Source organism: Rousettus aegyptiacus, unplaced genomic scaffold (assembly GCF_014176215.1).
Source record: "Rousettus aegyptiacus isolate mRouAeg1 unplaced genomic scaffold, mRouAeg1.p scaffold_m13_p_13, whole genome shotgun sequence".
Classification (NCBI taxonomy): domain Eukaryota; kingdom Metazoa; phylum Chordata; class Mammalia; order Chiroptera; family Pteropodidae; genus Rousettus; species Rousettus aegyptiacus.
Genome location: NW_023416288.1, coordinates 10023094 through 10049580, shown reverse-complemented (window position 1 = coordinate 10049580; position 26487 = coordinate 10023094). Strand labels below are relative to the sequence as shown.

General features: G+C 32.0%; 1 protein-coding gene across 1 annotated transcript in view; it reads left to right on the top strand.

The window, feature by feature from the left end:
* SEMA3E (semaphorin 3E) overlaps window positions 1–26487 on the top strand; it is a 229814-nt gene that overhangs the window by 130646 nt on the left and 72681 nt on the right. Inside the window, exons 2-4 of the mRNA XM_036230305.1 lie at window positions 196–356; window positions 11749–11808; window positions 14272–14391. Of these exons, the coding sequence (XP_036086198.1) occupies window positions 196–356; window positions 11749–11808; window positions 14272–14391 (341 nt within the window). The remainder of the gene's footprint in view (window positions 1–195; window positions 357–11748; window positions 11809–14271; window positions 14392–26487) is intronic.

The window sequence follows — 26487 nt, the reverse complement described above, 5'->3', positions numbered from 1 at the left end:
TACACAGTACAGTATTGTTAATGCAGTGTCTATTTTTAATCTTTTCAAGTAATAGATTTTAAATGCTTTATATTTCTGATAAAATGAATGTGACTACACAGCTCCAATAGGTATAAAAAATAGAGCCATAAGAAAAGTATTATAAAGATATTTGTATTTTCTCGTGTTTAGCATTCATTTCCTTTTGCATTTCAGAGCTCTTGGAATTAAACAGAACATCAGTCTTTCATAGCCCTTTTGGATTTCTTGATCTCCATACAATGCTGCTGGATGAATATCAAGAGAGACTCTTTGTGGGAGGCAAGGATCTTGTGTATTCACTCAGCTTGGAACAAATCAGCAATGGTTATAGAGAGGTATGGAAATATTGGACTGTATTTCATGTGAGAAAGAAAGGGGCTGAGACATATCTTTTGCATAGGTGTTATTTGGATTATTATTTTTTTAATATCTGTGGGATACTTTTATTGAAAGAAATAAAATAGTCATTAAAATAAAATCATCTTGAGAAAAGTTTATAAATCATCAAAAAAAATATAACATTGAACTTTCATCCCACCATTAAACTCTATTTTCTCAGAAAAATTCATATTGGTTCATTTGACATTCTTCTTTCATGATGGCCCTTGTCACCACACCCTGAAACCTGGATTTGGAACGTGATGATTTACCAGCAGTCCCTATCAGCAATATTACTCCCCAAACCCCAGCCTGAAAGAATATGGATACGTGATCTCAATATACCTTACTCATGTAGTTCAGTTGGTAATATCACTAATTCATGTGGATGCTCCTTAAACCTGGTGGATTAAATTATATTAAAATAGGCAAGTGCCCAACATTTTCAAGAAAAGATTGACTATGATAAGAAAGATTGTTCCATAGTCTATGATTACGCAGAGTTGAATTGAGCTAAATTTTTTTCAGGCCCCTATCAACCTTACATAAAACATACAGAAATATTTAGACCATAGTATTTTTGGCATAAATATATTTATTATGCAATATATTTTTCTTTATAATTTACTTTTTATTTTTACATTTATTAAAATGATCAGTGTCTATATTTTTAAGTCAATTCAAAAAACTTATGAGGAATAGCAGCATACCTTATTTCTGCCAGTTCCTAACATCTGAAGGAAATCACTTAAAACTTTTGTTTGTTTCTTCTGGTACTTACCTCCATATTCCTAAGTAGAGTTTGCGTACTCTGCTTTCTTAGTGTCGGTGATTTTACACACTATCCGTTTGACTTTCCATTAGAGAAGATGAGCTTTCTTTTCTTGTGGTGCCGACAACTAGGCTTTATTACTCTGCACCGTTTCAGTAGTACTCCCCATTCGTCAGTCCCCATCTCAATGTAGCTATACCACAAAAACAGTTAAGTAATAATTATTTACATTATTATAATTAATTAGAAAAATAGTTCATACTTCTTTGAGTTTACTTTTTGCATTTTTGTATTTTTTCTGAGATTAACTATCCCATGGTATCATTTGTTTAGATTTTTATATTACTTCCACTAATTTTTGACCAAACTATCAGAGTTTTTTATACTGCTCTCAATATAGTAAAATGAATCAGTTTCCATCAGTTCCAAGTTTTTGGATTTCAAATTAGAGATAACTTTCTAGGTTCTCTTTTCGACCTGGAGTTTAATTGTACTGTCATCCTGCAGATCCCCTTGCTCTCCAGCTTACATAGAATTCATGTCTTCTTCTTTCTGGGTTTAGTCTGATGTTTACTGAAATACACTTTTTACTAGCTTTTGGAAGGAGGATTCAAAGCAAAACTTTGAGTTTGTATTTTTGAAAATAATATTATTTAAACTCCACACATAATTGATAGATAGATATAAAATTCTAGAAGAAATATAATTTTCTTTGGAATTTTGAGAATATTGTGTTATTCTTTTTAAACTTTCAGTACAGCTACTGAGAAGTCTGATGCCTTTCTACAGCTTGTTTCCTGCTACCCTACCCCCTAAAGCTACCCCATACATGCATCTCTACATTTTAAATTTTTCTCAAATTTCTCTTAGATTTGATCTTTTTTCATTTATTATGCTGGGATGAAAATGGGCCTTCTGAAGGGTCTCAATGGCCTTCAGCTCTAGAAAATTTTTGTTGTTTCTCTGATCCGTTTTCTTCTTGACTCTCTATATTTCTGTAACTCAGTTCCCCTCCCCCCCCCAATTTTCTGCCTCTATTATTATACAGACTTTGAGCCATTTCTCCTGATTTCACCCATATCTACCTCTCTCCTCGTTCTCAGAGGGACCTTGGGTTTCCAACTCCTGAGCGTTTTTGCAGTTCCTTTCATAAGAATCAACGTGCTTATTGGCTCCCTGCTTACCTTGCAGGCATTTAGATTTCAGTTTTTCTAGAGTGCAAAGCCAGTCAACACTTGTCTATATGTTGTAGAACTTCCAAAATGTTGCTGCTATTTCTTTTGCATATTCACTCAAATTTTACTTGTGCTTTTTGGTTTATGTTCTTTTTACTATGATCTTAGTAGTTTCAGGATAAAGTGGAAGCACATATTGTATTATACACACACAGACACATACAAATCTCTGAGATCATCAATGACCTCTTTCTTCCAGTCAAATTCAATGCATTTTTCTCTCCTTCCTTGGATGGTCTATTCCCCACTAACCATAGTGTTTACCATGTGGCTCTGCTTTTTCTTTCAGATCATCTACACACTCCATTCTTCTATGAAGAAATAGATAAGCTAGGGGTCACAAGTATGGGCAACATAGAAACATCTCTGCTATGAACTGAATTGTATACCCCCGAATTCATATGTTTAAAAATAGTCTTAACCCCCAGTACCTCAAAATATGACTGTATTTAGAGATAGGGCTTTAAAAAAGGTGATTAAGTTAAAATGAGGCCATTAAAGTAGGTGGTAATACAATCTGATGGGCGCCCTTATAAAGAGAGGGTGTTTTGGCACAAAAAGAGACATCAGGGATACTCGCTCACAGAGAAAATACCATGTGAGGACGCAGTTAGGAAGCAGCTTTCTGCAAGTCAAGGAGAGACACCTTAGAAAAAAGCCAATCCTGCCAACACTTTGATCTTGGACTTTTAGCCTTCGGAATAAAATATATTTCTGTTTTTTAAGTCACCCAGTCTGCAATATTTGTTATGGCAGCTCTAGCAAACTAATATAGTTGCCATGTTAAAATTATGAGTATGTGAATATTAAAAGATCCTTCGAGGGATCTGAAACCCTAAAGATTGAGAATCTGCCTTAAGGAAATAGATCTTAAATAGTTGTCCTTGGATCAGGATCATGTATCTCTCACAGAGTGGGTCCTTGGTGTTCACATTTATAACAAGATGACTCTCTGTATAGAAAATCTCTTAATTTTTCTCAGCCGTCTGTTTTCTATGTGGAACTAAAACCAAGAGATAGCAGCTTTCCACTCTAATGTGATTCTGCTTTAGAGTAGGAGAAATTGAATTGCCCACTTATTCTCCTTTGTTGTTTTGGCCTAACTGTACCTTCATGCCTTTGATGCTGGAAAAACCGTTTTTTATCAAGAGAATGACCCATGAAGACTATATAAGAGTAAGACACCTAGAGAGTAATGAGGTTTTATTAATTGCATCTTAGGGAGCTAAAAAAAATAGTATGTGATCATTGATGCTTTAGGGTATCATCCGGCAAGGATGTCAAGGAAAGTAGCCATATAAATTATTTAATTGAATAACTTTCCTGCATGCAAGGGTAAATCCTCATTTGTGGGGGCTGAAGTGTATACAATTTGGTAGACCTCTTCAAGAAATATAATTAATTCAAAGTTACATAAATTTCAGAATTTCTAAGCCCCCTTCCAGGACCATGAAAGAGTAGGCACCAGGAAGGAGTCCTGAGACTTAAGCTTCATGACTATAAAATAAACTATAGCACCTTTATAATGTATTGAGGATGATACATATATACATATCTGTCATAGCACAATTTGAATATAGCTATAATAAATATCCAAATAAAATACTAAGAGAGTATACAAAAGCTGGGAGTTAGGGTTACCTGGAGATGTATAATTTACATTGGACTTCAAATAATAGTTGGAATTTTTATTCACACAGATTAGTAGTGGGAATAAAATGAGAGAGAAGAAGGACAAATATTTTAGAACAGTTGGAAATAACACTTATATCCATGGCTGAAGTAAACAGGTAAGGTGAGGACATGTTGGTGGGAACAGGGAACAGAGTCAATATTGAGAATGAAAATATGATCGAGACCAGATCCTGAAGAATATTGACTGCTATGCTATTGAAACTAATCTAGGCAATGCAGGAACAAGTGGGAAATTCTCAAAAAGTGCATAACATAATTATAATTTAATGTGATTGTTTGAGCAGCAGCATGTCAGATAAATGGAAGGAAGAGGAGAACAGAGTAATAAAGCCAGTAAGTAGCAGTTAGAATTTAAAACCAGGTCTATTTATTTTAGCAGCCTATGCTCTTTCCACTACATCACATAATTGAGAACCAGATTACTGCTTTCATGTGAACTTCATGCCTCCCAAATTGGTATTCAGTGTACCATTAGTCCTCTCTTTTGCTATGAGTTTTTTTTTTTTCTCTTGCTTCTTATTCCCTTTGCATGACTACACGTTACCCTAGTAATGGTTAACAAACTAGTGGAACAGTTAGTTGTTGGTAAATGGTAGAGAAAATACACTGAAGAGTAGAAGGAGTTGTATCCCTTTGTTTATTTATGGCAGAGGTAGAGAGTCCAGGAGGCTTCAATACTCAACCACAGATAAGAGAGTAGAATGTCTCCGTTCCATCTGTATAACCCTTTGCAATCTATGCAATCTTAGAATTACTAAGGCTGCCTAAAAGTAAAAAATAAAAAATAAATCAAAACTATTAACTAGTTTGAAGTGTCAAATTTTATTATTCCATGAAGAAATCAAAAATTGATGTCTGTTTATTTAAACTATATTTTATGGGACTTCATAAACTATTTCATATTTAATAATAAACATTTTTCTAACAAACTCTTACCATACTTTTTCTATTTCTATATTTCAACTTTCTTTTCCTAAATTATTCTCGCCACTATTATTTTAAGATAAAATTACAGTATTTAATTTGGATATCTATAGATATAGTTCTGTTAAATAACTTGTTTATAAAAATATTTATATTTTCTCATTTATTCAACTTTATTGCATTGAAAGCAAAAAAAAATCTTGTATTTTAGAATTTAATGTTTTATTGAGTGGGAGAAAGGCATTAAACTATAATTTTCATATAAATGGCAGATGGTATTTTGCATTAATGACAGCAATTGAGTAAACATCACCCATTAAAAAGGGCATGTGTCAGACCAATAATATTTGTGTACTTATAATATTGTCCTAGTTCAAATGCTTTGGAGTATAAACATTTCATGTACAAATCTTGTCTGTAGTCTAAAAAAATTAAAATTCTGGCATAAAAACTGCTTGAATAATGATAGTCATTATAGTTAAGCATAAAAGCATACACACTCAGAAGGGTAATGTGTGTCAAGTTAAAGACTACCACTTATAAACCATTAGGACTCTTAATATGTTGTATTCAAAATATATTTTCTTGATTCTAATAGTATTTATAGGGCATACAATTAAAATATACATTAATGGACACTTATGTACCGTACATATATGTAAAATGTATAAAGGAAAACTAAAATATAAACAGATATTTTTTATTGTAATAATAGAATTAAGAAGAGATTATTAAATGAAGTTGCAATAGTGTCTTATTTACTTAAATATATTCCATTAAGATTTATAATAACTGAATAATTTTATTTATTTATTTTTTAATTAAATAGGCAATAATCTTTTTTAGCTAGATTTTTTTCTTCTTTGTTCATATTTTTCTGCTCTCCTAAATCTCTGAGTGTCAAAATATCTTCTAACTATCAGTTGTTAAATCCTTATTTCTGGTATAATTATGAGACTCAACAGGGAGTTCAGAAAAAAATTACTTTGTAATTGAATTTTTATTTTATTTTTCTCCTTTGAGATATACAAGAATAGTAAATGGCCTGTTAATGTGCATTAAAACAATTAAATTATATTGTAGGAGTAATCTGATGAAATGATGTGTATTTAACCTTTTGCTTTTTGTAACTTTTTGAGTGCAGAGAATTTGGAAATATCATTACACCCTGTTGTTTAACTGCCTTTATAAATGTTTTGTGCAGAACAAATAGCTTAATTTTATGGGTTTTGTTGATATTAAACTCTGGAGCAGAACCAAAAGACATTCTGACTGCCAAAACAAATGAAGAAAATCATTTCCCTTACTATCTTGGCAGAACATTTATACATTATGGCTTTAAAATATCTTTCCATTTCCAGTGAGGTCTTTGTCATTTTTTTCCACCTGAGTGAACATTTGAATACAGTCCTGAGCCTATTAAATTTTGTTTGAAACAAAACACAACAACAAAAACAAAACTTGAATGAACCTATAATTACATTGTTCCTTCAGAGAATTCCAATGTGTTGGACTTTACAGTGGTGTGTGTTCTATCTCTCCTTTCCATGTATCCAAAGTGACCTGGTTAAGATCCTTTCTCTGCTCCCAGAAATCCTACCAGTATTTCAAAGTCTAGATTATTGCTAAAATCCTAAAGAATTTCCTTCCGGATTAAACTGGAAATTACTTATTCCCATTCGTTTTACATGTTCATGTCAGTGAATCTTATCTCTCAAACTTTACTGTAAGTTTCTTTATTAAATTGACTTTTCAAAGAATGTGATAAAGGTATGTTGATTAATACAAGTTAATCATTAGTCACTGAATGAGCAGTGATCACAATTAAGGCATTGTGCCAGGTAGGCATTGGTACGGATACAAAAATAAGTCACTGCCTTGCTCTCTATAACTTTTAGTTTAATAAGAGAGTTAAAGATAAGTACATAAATTACTGTAGTCTGAGACAGAGAAAATAAGAAAAACAATATAGAGGATAAAAGGAGGGAGAGATACTATCTGTTGAAAATGTCATCAGGAAAAGTTCTGTTGTGAAACACTTTGAAGGATTTGCCTAAAATAATGATTTCCTCATTTCTAGTGCAATTGCCATTTTTAGGTGTCTTGCTAGAAACAACTATTGCTAACAATCCTAGAAAAAAAACATTTATTTCTTCACCATCCCATTATATATTATCTTTTGTTTGTGTCAAGGACTATGAAGCATTGGAGATTTTATCTCAGTTTCAAGAAAAGTTAGCCTGTCGTCATTTCATAGATGCTGGCAGAAGACATGAAATTCCTGAGTCAGAGACAAAGGACTCTATCTCTCACAGCACAGCATGCAGCATGAGCTTCATGTTTCCCCCTCAAGTTCAATAGGGTGTGAGGCATAGCAGCCTAGATAGACATTGCACACACAGTGAATATATGTTATACTAATTAACCAACCTCAAGATTAGAAAACTCCCAATTTTATAAGAGGTTTGCTAGCAAACCTATCCAATTTTTGCCCATAGGGAAACATTATCTTTATTAGCTTGTACATTAAATGGATCTTTCATTTGCCCTGGACAAGGATTCTATCTATTTCAAGACTGTTCAAAAAGGCTGTGTGGAAAAAAAGCTATCAATTAATGTGTAGAAATGCTATAAAGAATTGCTCCCAAACTATATTTAAATAATCCTGGAAATAGTCATTAGACAGCAGTGATTTAGGAGAATATAGTATAATATGTTAAGGTTGTTTTTTCACCTGGATATTATTTCATCATTGAAAACCTGAACTTGGTATGTTTTTTCCAAAAATTGGTTAAGTTATCTAATACTTTGAAATTATAAAATACAGTTTAAAGAAGTCATTATTTTACATAATGATGAAAAATGAGTAAGAAGGGATGCTAATGTTCTAAGAAGAAAGAGCCCTGCATCTCAAGTTAAAAGTGTTAAGAATACAAAGCATTATTCTGAATTACAGATGAGATATTCTCTAATTTATTTATATATAATTGAATTAGTCAGGAAAATTTTTCATCATGGATTATCCTAAAATGAATTTCTGTTTTCTTTATGTTCTTACACACATGAACACACACACACCTTCTAGCATATACTTTTGAATAATTTATGCATCCACAGTAAAAATATAATTCCAAAACCAATTGAACCCTAAGTTAGAATAGATTTTAGAAATCATTTGAGAAAATCTCTCTCGATGCAAGTATTTTTTCCAAAATAATGAAACAGTGTGCGTTAGTGGTATAGTGACGAATATAGCTGCATTCCAAAATAATGGATTAGTAAAGTTTATAAATTCTAGAGCTTCACTTCCAGGATTCTTTATAATGGTATTAGTGACCCTCCACAGGCCGATGCAGGGCTGAACCTGAACCTAATATTATTGTATTCATGTGATATCTTTTCTGAATTATATATAATAAAATCCACTGACAGATTTGTTGCTATAATCAAGAACATTAATGCTAGGATCTTATGTGTGTGCTTTTGGTTTTTTGGTTGTTTGTTTTTTTTTTTTTTTTATCCCTACATTTTTCCTTTGTCTTTTGTGTGTGTGTGTGTGTGTGTGTTGCAAAAGAAAAAGAAAAAAATCTATGTTTTTATTTAAAAGTCTGTACACTGCACTATGAAAGCAAAGGAACACTTATGTTGAAAATTGTTGGTAAGAAGTTGGGGGGGAGGCACTACACTAATAAGAACATTAAAAGTAATATGACATGCCTATAAATAAAACCATAGAGTGTTATTCTCATGATAATAAATATAATCATATAAACATGATCATAATAAAATGCTATTGTCACCAGTTTTATAAATTCCCAATATTTTTTATGTATCAGGGATTGAATTTGGCTACATAATATATGAGTTAAATGGCAAGCCTCTTCTACTTCTAGAATGTAAGTACCTAACCTGATATTTTATGGGGTACAGCTTTAAAAATAAAGCTTAAATCTTGATCATATATTGGGTTCAAATAAATATATCAGATTTCAAAAATTAAAATGACCACAAGGGCCAGTTGGGTAAAAGAAAAGTCTGAGACAAACAGAGAGTGTCTGTCCCATTGAAAGAATACTTCAAACTTTCAACTCTACACAGGAATGCAGACTTGTTGTCTTCTGATTTTTCTAGAAAAAACAGAAATGTGGATTTTTATGCAAAATTTCTCATTTTCGAATATTAGGCACTAATTAAAAATAATTAAATAGTGTGCTCACTAAATAAAAAATACTTTCAATCAACAATATCTAATATGTAGCTAATAACCATAATGTCCTTCCAGGCTTGCAGAACACAAGATGGTATGGTGGTAGGCGGAGAGAGGGGAGACATCAGGGAGAGGTAATAAGGATCTTTAGGGAACAAACAAATTACCATGAAAAAACAATCTGGCATACTGGCCCCAGCCTTCCAATAGAGTCTCCTGATAATAAAGGTTGACACTGGATAGTAGGAAGCTATTCACGGACTCTTTTCAATCTAGGCTCTGAAGACTCTTGAGGAAAAGAGTCTGAGGAAAAGACTATTTTTAGAAAAATTATCTTGAGAGGCCAGGATACTCTACTAAGGAAATTTATACTCCTTCACTATAATGTTGACTTAAGAATGGAAAGCGATTGTCTACAAAAAGTAAAAGAACTAAAGGAATATTGATGTAGCCTGACTCAAAGCAGCCATTAAGGTAGGAGAGGAAGACAAAAGATGTTAGGATTTCTATGGACCAGTGCATGTGAATCCAAGATTCAGGCCTTTGGAAGCAATGAAGAAAAAACTATAAGGTGTTCTGGTGAGAGTCAATATCCCTCAAAATAGAATCCATCATCACCTGACAGAGCCCATGAAGATGATAAATTAGCCTGAGAAGGTGCTCAATGGAATTCCAAGAGAGATACAAGAAAGAGCCAATTGAGATTTTTCAGTCTACTGAGGAATGGTGGTGATTGATTCAGCAGATACAGGGATAAAGTATTAACTAGTAGATGTAAGGTCTTGAAGCATAGGAAACTATTTGGGAACTTACTGGTTGTTACAGTTACTCAAGTGGATCACATTCCTTGGTTCCCATCCATAGATCTACTCTGCCTTGTGGGGTTAGACAAAGAAATATGCAGTTTTTTAAAAAAGTTCCCAAATAATACTACTTCTTTGATAAAGTTGTAATAAGAATTAAATTAAATGTTGAGTCTAAAGTTCTTTGTAGAAAATTTAGAAAGCTGGTAATGCCAAGTGTCAGTGAAGATTGCTGGCAGAGAATGAACATGTCACCATTCTGGAGAACAATCTGGCACAACATTAACATTAAATATGTGCTTACTCTAAAACTCAGTGATTCTGCTCCTGGTTATACATGCCAATGATATTCTTACACCGATCCCAAAGGATGTGTACAAAGATGCATTAGTGTTTAATGTGGTGGAGATTTGGTGGCAGTCTGAGTGTCCATCACTGAGAGAGTAGATAAGAAAATGTAGGGGGCAGGGATCTATACATTGAATATTATAAAGCAATTCATAAAACAGACTATACATATACATAGAACTATGTATAACAACCTTAAAAACCCAGTATTTAATAAAAAAGATAAAGACTTTACATAAATTTCAAAATAATATTTACATAAATTTGAATATGTACACAAAAGCAATAGTATATACTTTATAAGACTATATACAAACAAATAATAAGTGCCAGTAACAGTTTACAATGATTTCCCCCTTGGAGGGATGCAAATAGAACATGGAGGAGGGAAAGACAGGAAATAAAATAAGAAAGGAACCTTTCAAGATCGATGATAATAATGAGCCATGAATTGAGTAGTATGACAAACTCAAACCTCTGCACATGAGTTTGTTAAGCAAAAGAAAGGAAAACTAAATTATGGTTCTCTTCATACTGTCTGGTACATAGTTAATCATATAGTTCAAGCAAAAAGAACAGAAGCAGTCTGAGGAAAAAAAGGATAGAAAAAGTTTATTTCATTAAAAAAACACATTTCATAGTCATAAATTTGTGGCATCAGATAACATGTACTTAATAATTTCTGCTTGTGACCCCAGCAAAGGTATAATTAGAGATAAAAAAATAAATAAATGTCCGATATAGACTCCCTCTTCAAGAAAGAAACTGAAAAACTTGAAATATAATGAAAAATTTCTAAAATGTAATGAGAAACTGGTAGAGTTAATGTTTCAAAAATAAAGACAATGATATAAAGACCATCTGGGGTGCATTATTAGGCGATACTTTATAAATAAACACTTTAAAGAGTCATTAATGTTTTAATCCTTTCATGCAGTAAATGTTACTGAATTCAGCACACACCAAGTTCTGTGCTAAGTGGTAAAAATGCATAAGGAACTCAAGGAAATGCCTGACTTAAGGGGGCAGACAGGTTCAGGAGACAACACTGGAATGCAGAGGTTTTACAAGGCAGGTTAAACACAAAGTGAGGCTGGTTAAGGTGTGGGCAGCCTCTGAAGGGGTGAGACATGATGTGACCCTTCCAAAAGATTTTTTTAGAAATCAGGTTTAGCATGAAGTGAAAACTCAAAGATAAGTGTCTTAGTTATGCAAATAATAATGTGAAAAAGATAAAGTCTTGTTTTATCCTTTCGGAAAAGAGTGAAATGAAAATATATTGAACTGCAGAAAAAATGTAATGGTCTCCCAGTGTGGCTTATTTTTATGTGCAGTTGAATAATAGTGAATTATCTTTTATTTCAGATACATTGGCCTAGTACAGCACTAAAAATAGAAGAATGCATAATGAAAGGAAAAGATGCAGTAAGTATTATTCATTGTAAATTACACAAATCATCAATTATATCTCTTGTCAATCACAAAAGACTGAATCCCTAACCTTTTATTTGCTTTAAAAAGTATATATGCAATTCATTTCAGGAAGAAAAAAGAATACACACACACACACACACACACACATACATATACATTATATACATATCATTATTTAAATATTAATGTAGAGTTAAATGGAGCTGAGGTACCATGCAGAACTTGGCTTTTATTTTGTTTTATTATATTTTAATCAATTCAGATTAACAAATTCCTTATACTAATATTAATTTTCTATGTATCTGGGAAAAAAACAATTGCAGGCAATCTGTCAATTTGAGGAAAAGCTAAGCACACTTTGTGAGATTTCATTTCACTTGTTTAGTCAATTAGAAACATGAAACAAAAGGAGAAAGAAAAAAGGTTTGAAAGAAGAGGACAAGGGCAATAAATATGTCTTATGTATTTCACAAAATTTCTAGGGTCATACCTGCAGAATCAAAATTCCATTTCTCCATGGTTCTCTGCAGTATGAGTAGGAAAAGGCTTTACAGGACCACCATCCCCAACACAGTTGCTAACACACTAAAAATGAGTGAAAGAGGGACCTTCACATACTAGGGGGAGCTGGCCATTCATACCTTACATGTCTTTGGAGGATGGCATGAACATTTCCTTTTGAAAGTGAACTTATTATTATTTTTTTCAATAATAAAACAAAATATCATCTAAAAGACTAATGTACATTATACCAACTCCTGAATCTCTGAAGTAACTGGGTCACAGATAAGGAATGAATCAAAACCTCCTTGCTGCTCTGGTCCAGAGTGTTATGTTGACTAATTGAACATACTTTTATGCTATGTCAATCTAAGCCCAGCTGAACCAAAACATGGTCTAATTGGCTGTCAAGTAGTGACAGTGTTTCAAGAGATGAAAAGCAGGCACTTATACCAATATGAGAATAAAATATTTTCCCCATGCTTGAATGAGTAGATTTTTCAAAAATATGGGTCATCCAGAGAATAAAATACTACATGAGTGGGAAATTAAAGAAATAAATATATCTGTGTGCCCTGAATAATCAATTCAGTATTGCATTCCTTATTCTTATCAAGGGAATGCAATAATCTGAATCATTTATGATGAGATGGTTCTGCTGGATTTTTAATATTAATACTATTATATGAGAGACTTTAAAGTCACAATCTGTTCTTATGAAACATTACATTTAATGATTATTGCATGTATTAATATTAAAGTAATATTAATATTTAAAAAGATTAATATTTCTCTCATTATTTATTTTAAATAAAGTAGTAATGCCTAGTTTGCCAACATGGTGTTTACTAGAATTAATTTAGTCATGTTCATATGCAACAATTTTAAATTTTTTTCATTCAACATACCAGACCATAAAACTCACCTAGTGATTGATTTATCAAAACTTTAAGTGTGTCATATATATTAGATGCTGCGTTTAATTAAGTAGGAATATAAAGATTTGCAAAATAAAGATTTTGTCCTCAAAAAGCTTACAATTGAATCCCAATATAAGCAAACTAGAGCTCCTGGGCCAAATGCAACCTTCCGTAAATAAAGTTTTATTGGAACACAGCCATACACACTTATTCATGTATTGTCTGTGGCTACTTTTATGCTATAGCTGCAACCAGAAGGGTAAGTAGTAGAAACTAGATCACCCAACAAACTAGATACATTTAATATCTGGTCCCTTATAGAAAAATTGTGCTGATCCCTGGTCTGTAATCTTAGTGTAATGGGTATAAAATGTTGTTTTTATTGGCTAGCTTTCTATTTTCTTGAAATTTCTCTATAAAAGTGTTTTATGTGAATTTATGAGTTTGAAGATATATCTTATTTTTCCAAACATGAAAAATCTAATGCTCTAAAGTCTGTATATGTTTTCTCGTGAGTAGTGAAATTTGATAATTAGTTTTCTGACAATGCTGATTCATTGTTTGTATGTACTTAAAAAAATAACAGCAGTGAGAATAACTTAATTGCTTAGTGGAACATATTGCCATGCAAATTGTTATGCTTGAATAAATATCTAAATAGTGTTTTTTTTATTCCTCCACTTTGTAGTAGAATACATGAAAATAATACACTCCCTTTATTAAACATAATCATACATCGCTGCTAACTAAAAGGTGCATCCATCACTCTGGTCTCTTCTTCTGATGGTTCTTGTCCTTTCTTCATCTGCCCCTCTTGACTCCTCTAGCCATGATAGACTTAAACATAAGGTTTCTAGGGTTAGGGGAAAAAATCAAAAAAAGGCTAAATATTTTTATTCCACTAACCAATTTCTTTCTTTCTTTCTTTCTTTCTTTCTTTCTTTCTTTCTTTCTTTCTTTCTTTCTTTCTCTTTCCTTTCTTTTTCGTTCTTTCGTTTTTTCGTTCTTTCTTCTTTCTTTTTTTATGCTTTAGAGTGAATGTGCAAATTATGTTCGGGTTTTGCATCACTATAATAGGACACACCTTCTGACCTGTGGTACTGGAGCTTTCGACCCAATTTGTGCCTTCATCAGAGTTGGATATCATTTGGAGGTAAGATGATTTCATTCATTGCTATCAATAAAAGTAATGATTAAAAGAACTTTGTTTTAAAAGGTTGTGGCATTTCCTCCAATGAAAGAGAAAAGCACTTGTGATTTAGTTTGCTTGAGTCAGAGAAGTAATTTTCCTCTCTGAGCCTTTGAAATCTTTGTCAGCTATAAAACCTAAGAACCAATTAATTCTTTATGTATTCATTCATTGAACAATTTCATTTACTTAATTTGTTTACTTAAAAATAGTTCTAAATATTGAACCATGTTCTCTCTTGTGTTCTTATATGAATTCTTATTAATATAAGCACCAAACTAGAATAAATATATATTAATATATATGTATGTGTATGTATACATATATAAATAAGTAAATATACATAAATAAAATTGCTACATATAACATTTTATAAAGGACATGCAAAGGACTTGTTGATTCTGTAATTACTCCTTAACCAGGTGAAGTAGGAAGGTGGAATTGGGGGTGAGGAGAGATTGCAAACTGACAAGCTAAATATGACTGGGTGAGAGCTATATACATACCTTCCTCCCAGAACCCACCACTGGGTGATGTGGTATAATGAGAGCAAATCTCAACAGAATTCTGCCACACACATAAAATTTACTAACAAGCAGGCTCGAAGATCAGTCATATAACCAGTTTCAACAAACTGGGTCAACTTTCAACTCTCATTTATTTTAGGCACATTTTCAAGCACCTTACAGCACAGTTTCACTCTGAAGCATATTAAACAATATTCTGATGTCAAGATCCGTTATTTTTCATTTATGTCCAAAGGCAGAATTCTATGTTAAGAGAGGACACAAATAAAGCAGAGCTCTAGGTATTCTGTAGTTAAGCAGCTGGTTTCTTGATTCTTCTACCTCACTTATAAGAAAGAACAGCAGTGACTATAAAATATTTTCAGCCTGCACATATAAAGACCAACATTCATTTCACTAGTGAAAAATTATTCCTGATATTTTTTATACTTAGTTAACACTCAAGTGCACATATAATTAATATTTGAAGTGCTTACTGTAAGCCGTCTCTGGAGAGTGCCCTGACTGAGGTACTCCAGCTGTTAAGTGTCCTTATAGACAGAGTTTTTGATTAGCGTATTTTAAATTTTAACTAACCACCCTGAGTTGTAGGTTAAAGCTAAGTAGCATGCATAAACATATCAGTGTATTTACTGAATTATTTTAAAGAAACAGTACAGACGATGTAACAGGAGAACTTTAGACAGAGCTGTGGAAGGCAAATCAGTCCATTGCAGTCAGTATATTTACATATATACACATGTTAAAAAAGTACACATATGTATATACATATAAATATACATATGTGTACACAAACACATGTATACAGATGTATGAAGTCAGAGTGCATGCATCTGAGATACAGATCAATTGCAAACAAATCCTCTCAGTTTTCATTTATCTAAAAATGCTTTTATTTCATCTTTGTTTTTGAAGGATATTTTCCCTTGATATGGAATACTGGTTTATTTTTTTTTTCTTTCATCTCTAAAATGCTTTATTCTCTTCTATCTCTTTCTGATGTAAATTCAGATTTCATTCATACTGACATTATCCTGTTTGTAATTGTTTTATCTTTTAAGATTTTCAAATACTTTGGTTTTCAGCACTTTTTCCATGGTGTGCCTATGTGTGTAACGTGTGATATGTTTTTCTATGGAGTGCCTATAGTGTGCTTATGTGGTGGGGAGATTGGTGTTTATATTTCCTGGAATACCAAGGTTCTTGGATACAGAAATTTATGTTTCGCACCTAATTTGACAAAATTTTGGTCATTATTTCACATAACATATCTTCGTTATTTTCTTATTCTCCTAGGAGATATATATACATACATATACACACACATATATACATACATATATGTGTACATACACACATATACACACATATATATGTATATGTATAACTTGATATACTGTTGGGCATTGTCCCACAGATCAAGACAGATCAGTGAGATTTTGTTCATTTTTGTTCAATCTTTTTTTTTTTACTGTTTTTCAAATTGAATAAATGCTATTGATTTATTTTCAAGTTCATTAATCCTTTCTTCTGATATCTTCAATATGTTATTAAGTCCATGCTATTAGTGGTTCATACTGATACTACACTTTTCAATTTTAGAACTTTCATTTTATATATTTTCCATTTCCATACTGAGCACTCCCCCAAAGTTTTATTCATAATGACTATATTTTCCTTTAAGCACTTAAAGATGTTTTTAACAACTATTTAAAAATCCCTGTGTGTTAATTTTAACATGTGAGTCCACTTCAAGTAAGTTTGCATTGACTGCTTTTTCTATTGACTATGAATCATATTTTCTTGTTTCTTTGAATATCTAGTAATTTTTATTGTGTACCAAAAAGTATAGACTGTATGTTTTTATTCTGGATTTCTTTGGCTGAACTCAAACTCAAAACTCTCTTGTGATGGGAAGCAGCCACAAATCTCTTTAAACTTCTCAGCCACTGCTTTTGAGGTCTGCTTGCATACAGTTTAGGTGTCAGCCAAGGGTTTGGGAGAGAATATATATACAGATTTCAGGGTGTCTCTCTGTTTCTGGATATATCTTTTTACTTTTCAGCTGATCTGGTACTTCACGTCTCTATTCTATAATTTTCCAAGCTAATCAATCTCTAGCTTTCTGCTTGATTCTAGCTTCCTCATAATATGTATTAGGGGATTTCCTTTATTGAAAAAAATGTTCGATCTTTATCTGCTCTTAATTGATCTCCAATGCCTTCAAATAATTTTTTAACAAATTATTTTTATATTTTTTATACTTATATTTTTATTTTATTTTATATTTTATTTATTTTACTTTATTTTATATTTTTTATTTTATATTTTTAACTTAGTTCATTATCATTATTATCTGTAGAAGAGTTACTTCACCACAAGCTGCATTGTCCTTAACAGAAGTAGAACTCCATATAATTCACCTTAATATGCATGATGTTGAGTATTTTTCTCATGTAGCTACCTAAGCATTAAATATGATTAAAAACATTTCAAAGAATTCTGTATGTCATAAGAGGAACTTATGACCATATGATAGTAAGAATATTGAGATTTACTCTCCAAATTTTACATATAAGACAAGGCAAATACTTTGATTTAAAACCTCAGAGGCAGACACATATGGGATAGTTTGTAGACATTAGTTTAGTTGTTTGGGGAACAGCAAGATATAAAGCTGGGGCAAATTGGTGGAGGATTTTAATGCTAGACAGTGGCACTCTGAGTTATTTTAAAGACAGCATGGAGACCATGAAGGGTCTGCATGAGCAGAGTATTTGATTGACATGATGTTAGTAATATTTTGGATTAATCCAAGCAGAGAGGTAAAACGCAGAAATTAGAGGATATTTAATCATGTTGCCACAATAGCAAAGAAAAAGAAGTGTGGAACTGAGGTGAGAAGCTGCTCAGCAGGAGAGTTTATATAACTCAACATTTTATTGGAATTGCTAGTGAAAGAGAATTAAAAAATTATTCCAATTTTATTTCAAGGAGGCAGAATAGGTTTTTGTGAGAATGTAAAAATGATAGACAACATCGTTAATACCACAGAGAGGGCAGTTTTGATCAAGGGATAAATAATTAGAATGTAGAAGATTAACAAGTGACTGAATAGTGACAAAATAAAGGCAGTAATATTACCTGTTTAATCCAGAAATAGAATTGTTAAGAAAAAGAAGTATGGGGAAAGACATAAAAGGTTTAGGAGTGTTGAAAGAAGGTCTTCTTAGGATAGTAGATAGTGGAACTTAAATGATTTATCAAATAAGAAGATTTAACCACTTACTTTCTTGGAGTTAAGGAGGACTGGGTGGGAAACATTTTGCCAAGGAGACGACTACTGAATATTCAGTGGAGAGATCTCATTAATAGCTGGATATAAAGGGCTATTATTCAGCAGAGAGACCTGAACTAGACATGCAGATTAGACAATCAACAGTGTGTATGTGTGAAAACTGAGATCTTTAAGTATGATATCAATTGTTTAGAAAGAGAATATGAGTAAAAGGGGAAAAGAGCTGAATATGGAGCCCAGAAACACCAATATATGAAAGGCTGACAAAGGAAGAAAAACTTTCAAAGGAGATTAATAAAGAGTGACTTAAAGGATTAGGGGGAAGACAAGAGAGTTAGATAGCACAGAAATTCGGGCGTGCTTACTATATTAGTATATTAGTAACATAATTATTGATATGTTAGACATCTCAAAGAGTCAAAATGTCAATGGACCTAGAAAGTCTTTGGAGACATTTATGAGAAATTTCAGGAAAATGTGGATGTAAACCATAGATTTCTGGCATAAAGGGTCAAAGCCAACTTTCTTTTGAATCACTTTTATCTTTCTTTATTTCATTATTTTAAATATTTTACTGAAGTATAATGTAAATATAGTAAGTATACCACATGTGAATATATTGCTCGATCATTTCCACAACTGGAATCCCCATGTGTAACAAGCACCCAGATCAAATTACTTTTCTTTCTTTTGTTTAAATTTTTGTTTCTTCTTGTTGTTTTTATTTTGTTTTGTTTTTGCTCTTATGCCCCTTCTAATCTTCATTTTCAAAATATTTGTTCTTTTGATTTCAAAGAACTTCTATCACCTCCTATTTGAGTTTTTCTAAATTTGATTTGTTTTTCTTTTATTTCTTCTATCATTTTCTTAATTTATTTTTGCTTCTTTTGAAATATTAATTTATGGCTGATTCTCACACATTTTGTGGTATGTATGTTTGACAAACTTTCATTGTGGTAATGTTATTCTCTTTCTTATTCTTTTTCTTATGATAAAATTGTACTGGATTCAGCTGGAATTTTTTTGCTCATCGTTATATAAAATTAGTTTTTCTCAACTTTTAGAAAGGAAGTATAGATCAGAATAGACATCTAGCTTCACATTCTTGAACTCACCATTCTGTTTGTGTGAATTATTAAAATATATATATATGGATATATATATATGGATACATGTATATATCCATATATATATATTAATATGGATATATATATATCCATATATATATATTTTAATATGGAGATATATATATATCCATATCCATATTTTTTTAATCTGGCTATGATATCGTCCTCTTTTACCTGGATACTGATTTTTCCTTGATGTTCTTTATCACTTTTTTGAAAAAATTGTGTTCTACTCTTGGCAGTTTTTTTTTCTTGGAAAAGAGATGAGCTGGTTAATTTTAAGGATTCACAAGGCTTCAGCCTTCCTGTAGACTCTTTGCAATCACCTGCAGACTAAATCAGCAAAAAAATCTCTCCCAGGTTCAGCTACCATTCTAAAGGAATGCTACAGTATCAGTAAGTACTTATTGGGAATTGGAGAGTTCTTTTTTTCTCATGTTCAACAAAACCTGGTTGCTTCTTTCTGCTTTTTTTCTCATGTTCTTTTTTTCTCATGTTCAACAAAACCTGGTTGCTTCTTTCTGCTTTTTTCTACAAGATATTGATACTTGGGGTTCATAGTTTGCAGTAGTTCATCCATACCTCCTTGTGCTTTGAGGTTCATGGAGAGTCTTAACAGCCAATTTTTCTACAGGCATTGTCAATAAGTTTTGCTTTTGCATTTCTAGTTTATTCATCTGTTATTCTTGGAGAATTTATGGAGAATAGAATGTATGCCTGTGTTGCTATCCACTTAGAAATCTTAGAACACCTATTAAATTGTAAAATATTATATAAAGTATGACATAAAATACTACAAGCTCGTATCTACCTATAATTTTACTTGTCACTCAAAGAAAATGAAAATTATCTGTTAAATGTAGAGGATAGACAAAAACTCCAGGGGTTCAGGTATAAAACATATATTTCTAGATAATTGGCAAAGACCTGAACTCCTTAAAAATTAAAATCACTTTTATTACTTAACAGCTTAAGTTGCTCTTAGAACAAGATGACTTTAGCACCAATTTATTACCATGTTACTCTTAGTATTCATTTTCTATGTTGCAAAACAGATTACCTAAAATTTGATGCCTTAAAACAACATGTATTTATTATCTCACAGTTACCATGGGGCAGGAGTCCAAGCACTGATTAGCTACCTCTACTGCTCCAAGACTCTCAAGACTGAAATCAAGATATTTTCTAGGCTGTGGTCTTTCTGGAGCTCTGGGTCATATTTCAAATTCTTGAGTATGTTGAGAGAATTTATTTCCTTGCAGTTGTAGGACTCAAGTTTCCATTTCTTGATGGCTGTCACCCAGGGCTACTCTGGCTCCTAGAGGCCACCTGCAGTTGCTATGTGACCCTATCACAACATGCCAGCTGACTTTTTCAAGGCCAGCAGGAGAATCTGTTCAATTTAGTATGAGGGAGTCATCTAACATAATGTAATCATAAGAATTACTATATCATCACCATATAAAGTACTGTAACTTTGAGAGTGGTTTACCGCACTGTTTGTAGGTCCCTCCCACACCCAAGGGATGGAGATTGTATAGAATGTCTCTACATGGGGATGAGAATCTTGGGTGCCATTAGCATTCTGCCTACCATACTATCCTTTACACATGTATGAAGGGGAGGTTGCGTAAGTAGATGTGTTTTAAAAGGATGTTTCTTGGGGAGATAAGACAAAGTCGCAGAGAAAAGGTAAGAAATTAAGTCATTCTTTTCTGAACTTTGTCCATGGCTCTTCTCTTAAAGGAATCTTGCATTACTTCTTGCAAGAACCATAAAGATTAAGGAATTAATTCTAAAATTTATATGCCTAAATGTGGGAAAATCTGCTTTCCCTTGATAGCATAAGCATTTGAATATAAATTACTGTCATATTTCATTAGTGTAGGCTAAATTTTTTTCAGTGTATTTTAATTTAAAGCCTATTTATATCAGTTTTTAAATATGCTGACTGTTACTCATGCAAATGTATTTGGCACCAAAGATAAGCAATAATTTGCTTTTTCATTTTCAGTATATGACTTTGACACATTTCCTCTAGTACAGAAAGTAGCAACTTAGCTATTTAAGTTGGGATGTTATCAGCTTCAAAATCATATATATATATATATATATATATATATATATTAATCCAGTATATATCTCTGAAAACACGTTAGAAACTGTACCAAAATAATGTTCTTACCAAGTTAGTTCACATTTGTACTTCAGAAACTGGAAGTGATATATTTTTCTAGTTGTTCATATTCGTTAAGTATTTTGTAATGTGTAACAAGAGATGACTAGTTAGACACAACAGGATTCTTGCCTTTTAGAGTCATACATTTTACATACTGTCCCATGGATCCTTCAGAGCTTGACCACTTTATTTTCAAAAAGTATTGAAAACATCCTTTTAAACAATAATACTTAAGTATACAAATTAGATTAAAATATACATGTTATAAATACACAGATTTTTAGTAGATATATTTTTCTCACAGGTACTTAATATTTGTTTCTTAGATTAAATTTTAGTTTCTGCTTATAATACAAGGTAAAAAATCCATTGAGATACTAGTAAAATTACTAACAGTTTCTAGAAATTTAAAAGGTAACCCATTTGAGTTTTGACTGCTATTGGTATTTTACTGTACATAACTGAGATCAATGTGCCATATAATTAATATTTTTTTGTTTTTTTTCACAAAGATATATTTATATCTTGATTTCACAGATTATTTTCTTTAATATCAACTTTTGCCACATCAAGCTTCTAAGTCCACTAAATTCCAAAGACTTTCAAATTTGTTTTTTGATGGGTTTCTGTTAGGTGCCTGTTTATTTCTATTTGTTTAGCTGCGGATACCTTGAAAGGTGAAAAATGTGGAAGAATAAATTTTAAACAATTTTGCAAAAATCTTGTGTGGGTGTTAGTCATTTTAATAGAATAGATACTCAAAAAAATTGCATTGATTATTTAGCAACATTTATATTTCCAAATAATTTATATATTAAATAGGTGTTTACTTAACAAAAATGCCCAGATTATAGTTTGTACCAAGATATTTTTATAAATCTTATTAGTCATATGTTTTGAAGGATAACTCTGGTCTGTAATTTTTTTATTCAATTATGTGAAAATAGTATATAGAAATGTTTTAGTGATTGAAAAATAGTCACGATTTTTTATATTCCTAAATAAGTGATTAAAAGGTAAAGTCTACCACCCTATGAAGTCATGTATATGTTCTATTTTGGCCTCAGTCTATGATTTTTTTTTTAATTCTGCAGACCAAGGGTTGTATGTGTATTTTGACTGGAACCACAATGGAAATTATGAGCAATGAAAATAGAAATTATCTGACAATATTTTTTTTTTAAGCAGAGAGAATGGAAACTTTTTATACATTGAAGTAGATGTTGCAATTTAAATGTGAAGGAGGAAATTATTTACACTAACACAGTAGCTATTGAAAAAAGACAATATAACAATAGTTTTTTTCTTTAAAAAAAGACTTTTTGAGTAAAGAAAGCGATTTCAAATTTCATATCACAATGTATCAGGATTGATTATTTAGAAATTAGCATTAGAAGACAAATAGAACCAATATTTTAAAAGATATTCTATATCTTGTCCATCGGACACTCAGTTTTTTTCTATGTTCTTTACTGCAAATCAGCTTTTTTTTTTTTTTTTTGTGCAGGTGATAGAAAAGGCAATCTTATTTTCTCTGGGGCATTAAAAGTGAGCATGACACTTTCTCCAGGAGCTTTCATTCTATTATTTTTGTGATTTTTATAATTCCTAGAATTATTTAAAAATGTCTCAAAATAGAGAGATTGTTCTTTTAGATCTTTCTCTTCTGCCAGTCATGATAGTAAAAGCTGGTGACATGATCTGGTGGGAAGGAAAACAGTATTCCTTATCTTGTTTTTTGTCTGAGAATGATTACATGAAAGCTCTTGGAAAGGCAGGCTGCTTGATACGCTTCACTTATAGCTCTCTCTTTTCCATGCTTTCTGTGTATGAGTCAGTTTAGTAAGTAGCCTCACTCTCCAGACCACGTGCCTGAGAGCACAGAAGGCACAGAAAGAAATGGGCTATGCTGTGTTGCTGAGCAGCTTTCTTGTTGGCCTCTGGGGAATGAGGGACCAGGAAAAGCTTATGTTGGGCCTACACTGTAACTGATTAAAGAAGTAACAGATCAAACCCTTAGGGAGCAATGAGCTCTACTATTAGGGGTTTTTTTTTTCCCACTTAAAAATATGAATACATAGAAGGAATCAATAAAACAAAAAATGAAAGTGTTCCAGTGCCAGCTTTTGCCCACCTCTTCCACTGGAACTCCTCTGTTAATAGTTTGATGCTTATTTTTCCAAACGTTTTTGTACATGTATGTGTAATAACAAAATAATGTTAATATTCTACTTGAAGTTCTGATTTTGTTGATTTTAATAAAAGATATTTTATTACTATATATATGTACATATATATGTATATGTAAGAGCACACTAATTCTATCTCATTTATTTAAATGGCTACATAGTATTTCATAGTAGGAATGAACTATAGTGTATGTAATTAAGGGATTTTTTTAACTGTTAATCTTGAGGCTACAGTGAAGCAGAAAATGAGCATAGTGCTTGAATGGTTGGGCACCTAAAGGGCAAATGATATGCTTATGGCTGTAGCCCAGTAAGCATTCATGTCTCTTTAGTTTGATAAGATGTTATAAACTAGTACCATATGCCCGATTCAGCTCACAGATGTGCTTTGTTTGTCACAAACAGTGTTTCTTGTTTGTTTTCTTTCATAGAGCCTACATTTGAAAAACGGTTGGTTTCACATAGTAAATTGTGATTTCCATTGGACCGACATAAAAAGAATCAGTTGGTGCTAAGTAGTTGCTGCCCCATTCCTCAATGGGGACATCTGATGAACAATATCCCACAGTCTCCATCACTCACACAATACACGCTTATGCCCAGCCTCTCTTGCCAGTTTGCCATCTCCGCCTGGCCCTGACAGACATCTGCGTTTGTTCCTCAAGTACTAGAAGAGTTATGAACTTCCTCAAAACCCTTACGTGCCTAGAATCTAGTAGTTAGTCATTAGCCATAGAGTGAATGAGTGAATGAATTAATAAATGAATGGGTTTTTATTACATTGATAATTCGATATAAAATTCTAAGATTCTAACAAGTTCAAATTAAGAAACTGGTTAAAATGTTTATAAGAGAATTTATAAGTACCCTCTCACATACAATTTATTTTGATTGTGTAGGGTTTACCAAATCCTGAAAAGTTTTAGTGATAACATAATAATAGATATCTGTTTTAACTTTTCTGATCTTTAGAACATAAATTAAGCAGCACACCATAGAGAGCAGAAACAGTCTTTAGGTGTACTTTTTTTTAGTAACATAAAATTTATACAGAAAGTGCATCGATCAAAAAAAAGTACCTATGGGTTTTTTGTTTGTTTGTTTGTTTGTTTTGTTTTGTTTTGCAAATTAAACACATCTATGCAACCAACATCTAGATCAAGAAATAAAATATCACCAGTACCCCAGAATCTCTGTTCTCCTTCTTTAATGTCATTGTTCCCACCCCAAGAAAAACACTTCTAAATTCTATCACTAAAGATTACTTTTGCCTCTTTTAGAATTTTATGTAAATGAAAACACATAGCATGTATGTGTGTGTGCATGTAGCTTCTTTTAGCTTAATAATATGGTGAGCTTAATCTGTGTTGTGTGTAGTTTTAGTTCTTATATTTTCATTGCTGTGTAGTATTTCTTCTTATGGATATATCTTGATTTATTTACTCATTCTCTTTCTGCTGAACATTTGGGTTGTTGTGGCTATTTTGCTGTTATTGTGCTGCTATGAATATTCGGTGCATGTCTTAACATAAACATATGTGCATGTTTTCGCTTAGTATGTTGTAAGAGTGAGATTACGGTGCCAAAGAGAATACATATTTTCAGCTTTAGTAAAAACTATTTAAACTGTTCTCCAGTTATTATACCAATTTCATGCCCACCAGCAATGTATGAGTATAGTAGTTACTCTACACTCCACAGACAATACTCGGCATTGTCTGGTTTTTTTCTAGTCATGTTGGTGGATGTGTAGTGGTATTTCATTGTAGTTTTAGTTTTCATTTTCCTAATGACTAATAAAGTTGAGTATTTTTCATATATTGAGGCTTAGCATTTTGAATCACTCTTGAGTTGAAGTCTTCGGTTGGCCATTTAAGAGCCGCTTGGCATTTGTCAAATGGGTTTCTTGGGGACTTTATAAGGGAACAAATGTAAAATATTCAATTCAGTGTTGGACCCAGAAAAAATATCCATTGTTGCCCATTCGTTTTGCTATTTGGAACCAATAGAAAATTTTAAATGAGTCAAAATTGGGAAAACTGGTGGAAGAAAACAGTTGGATTATATATAAAGAGATGATGAGAAAACAGGAACAGGGAGGAAGAATAAAACCAGTATTTCCTGATTAAATTTTGACCTTGTTGTTAACCAAGGTAAGTCCAGAATAAAAGATGTGTTATAGAGTTATCATTAGAAAGTAAGAGTGTATAGACTAGCGGCATAGCTTTGGATTCAGGAATACCTGAGTTTTAATTTTCTCACTGTAACTTAACCATATATCTTATAGGTATTTAAATATTACTGTCTTCATAGGGAAAGCAGTGAGAATTGCATAAACATATATATAATATTTAAACATAAAATATTTTAAACATAAAAATATATAAATCATATATAAATTTAAAATTTAGCCCACTAGGGAAGTAAGTACCCAATAAAAATTAGCTGCATTTATTAACTTTCTGTCTTCGAGATTTCAGATATAATTATGATGTAATTCTTTATATAAAGGACATTAAAACATAATGCATATTGTCCACAATATAAGTTCATTACATAAAAAAAGCAGAGACTTACTACATGTGGACTTTTATACCTCATGTCAATAACTTAATGTTATCTCAGTTTATCACTTTTCACATTGTGGCAATCAGGTGATTTATTTTCCTCATATGATGGTTATTGAGTAGTGGTGGGTGTTTTATAGTAGATATATCAGTCTGCTCTAGATTGGAAATGA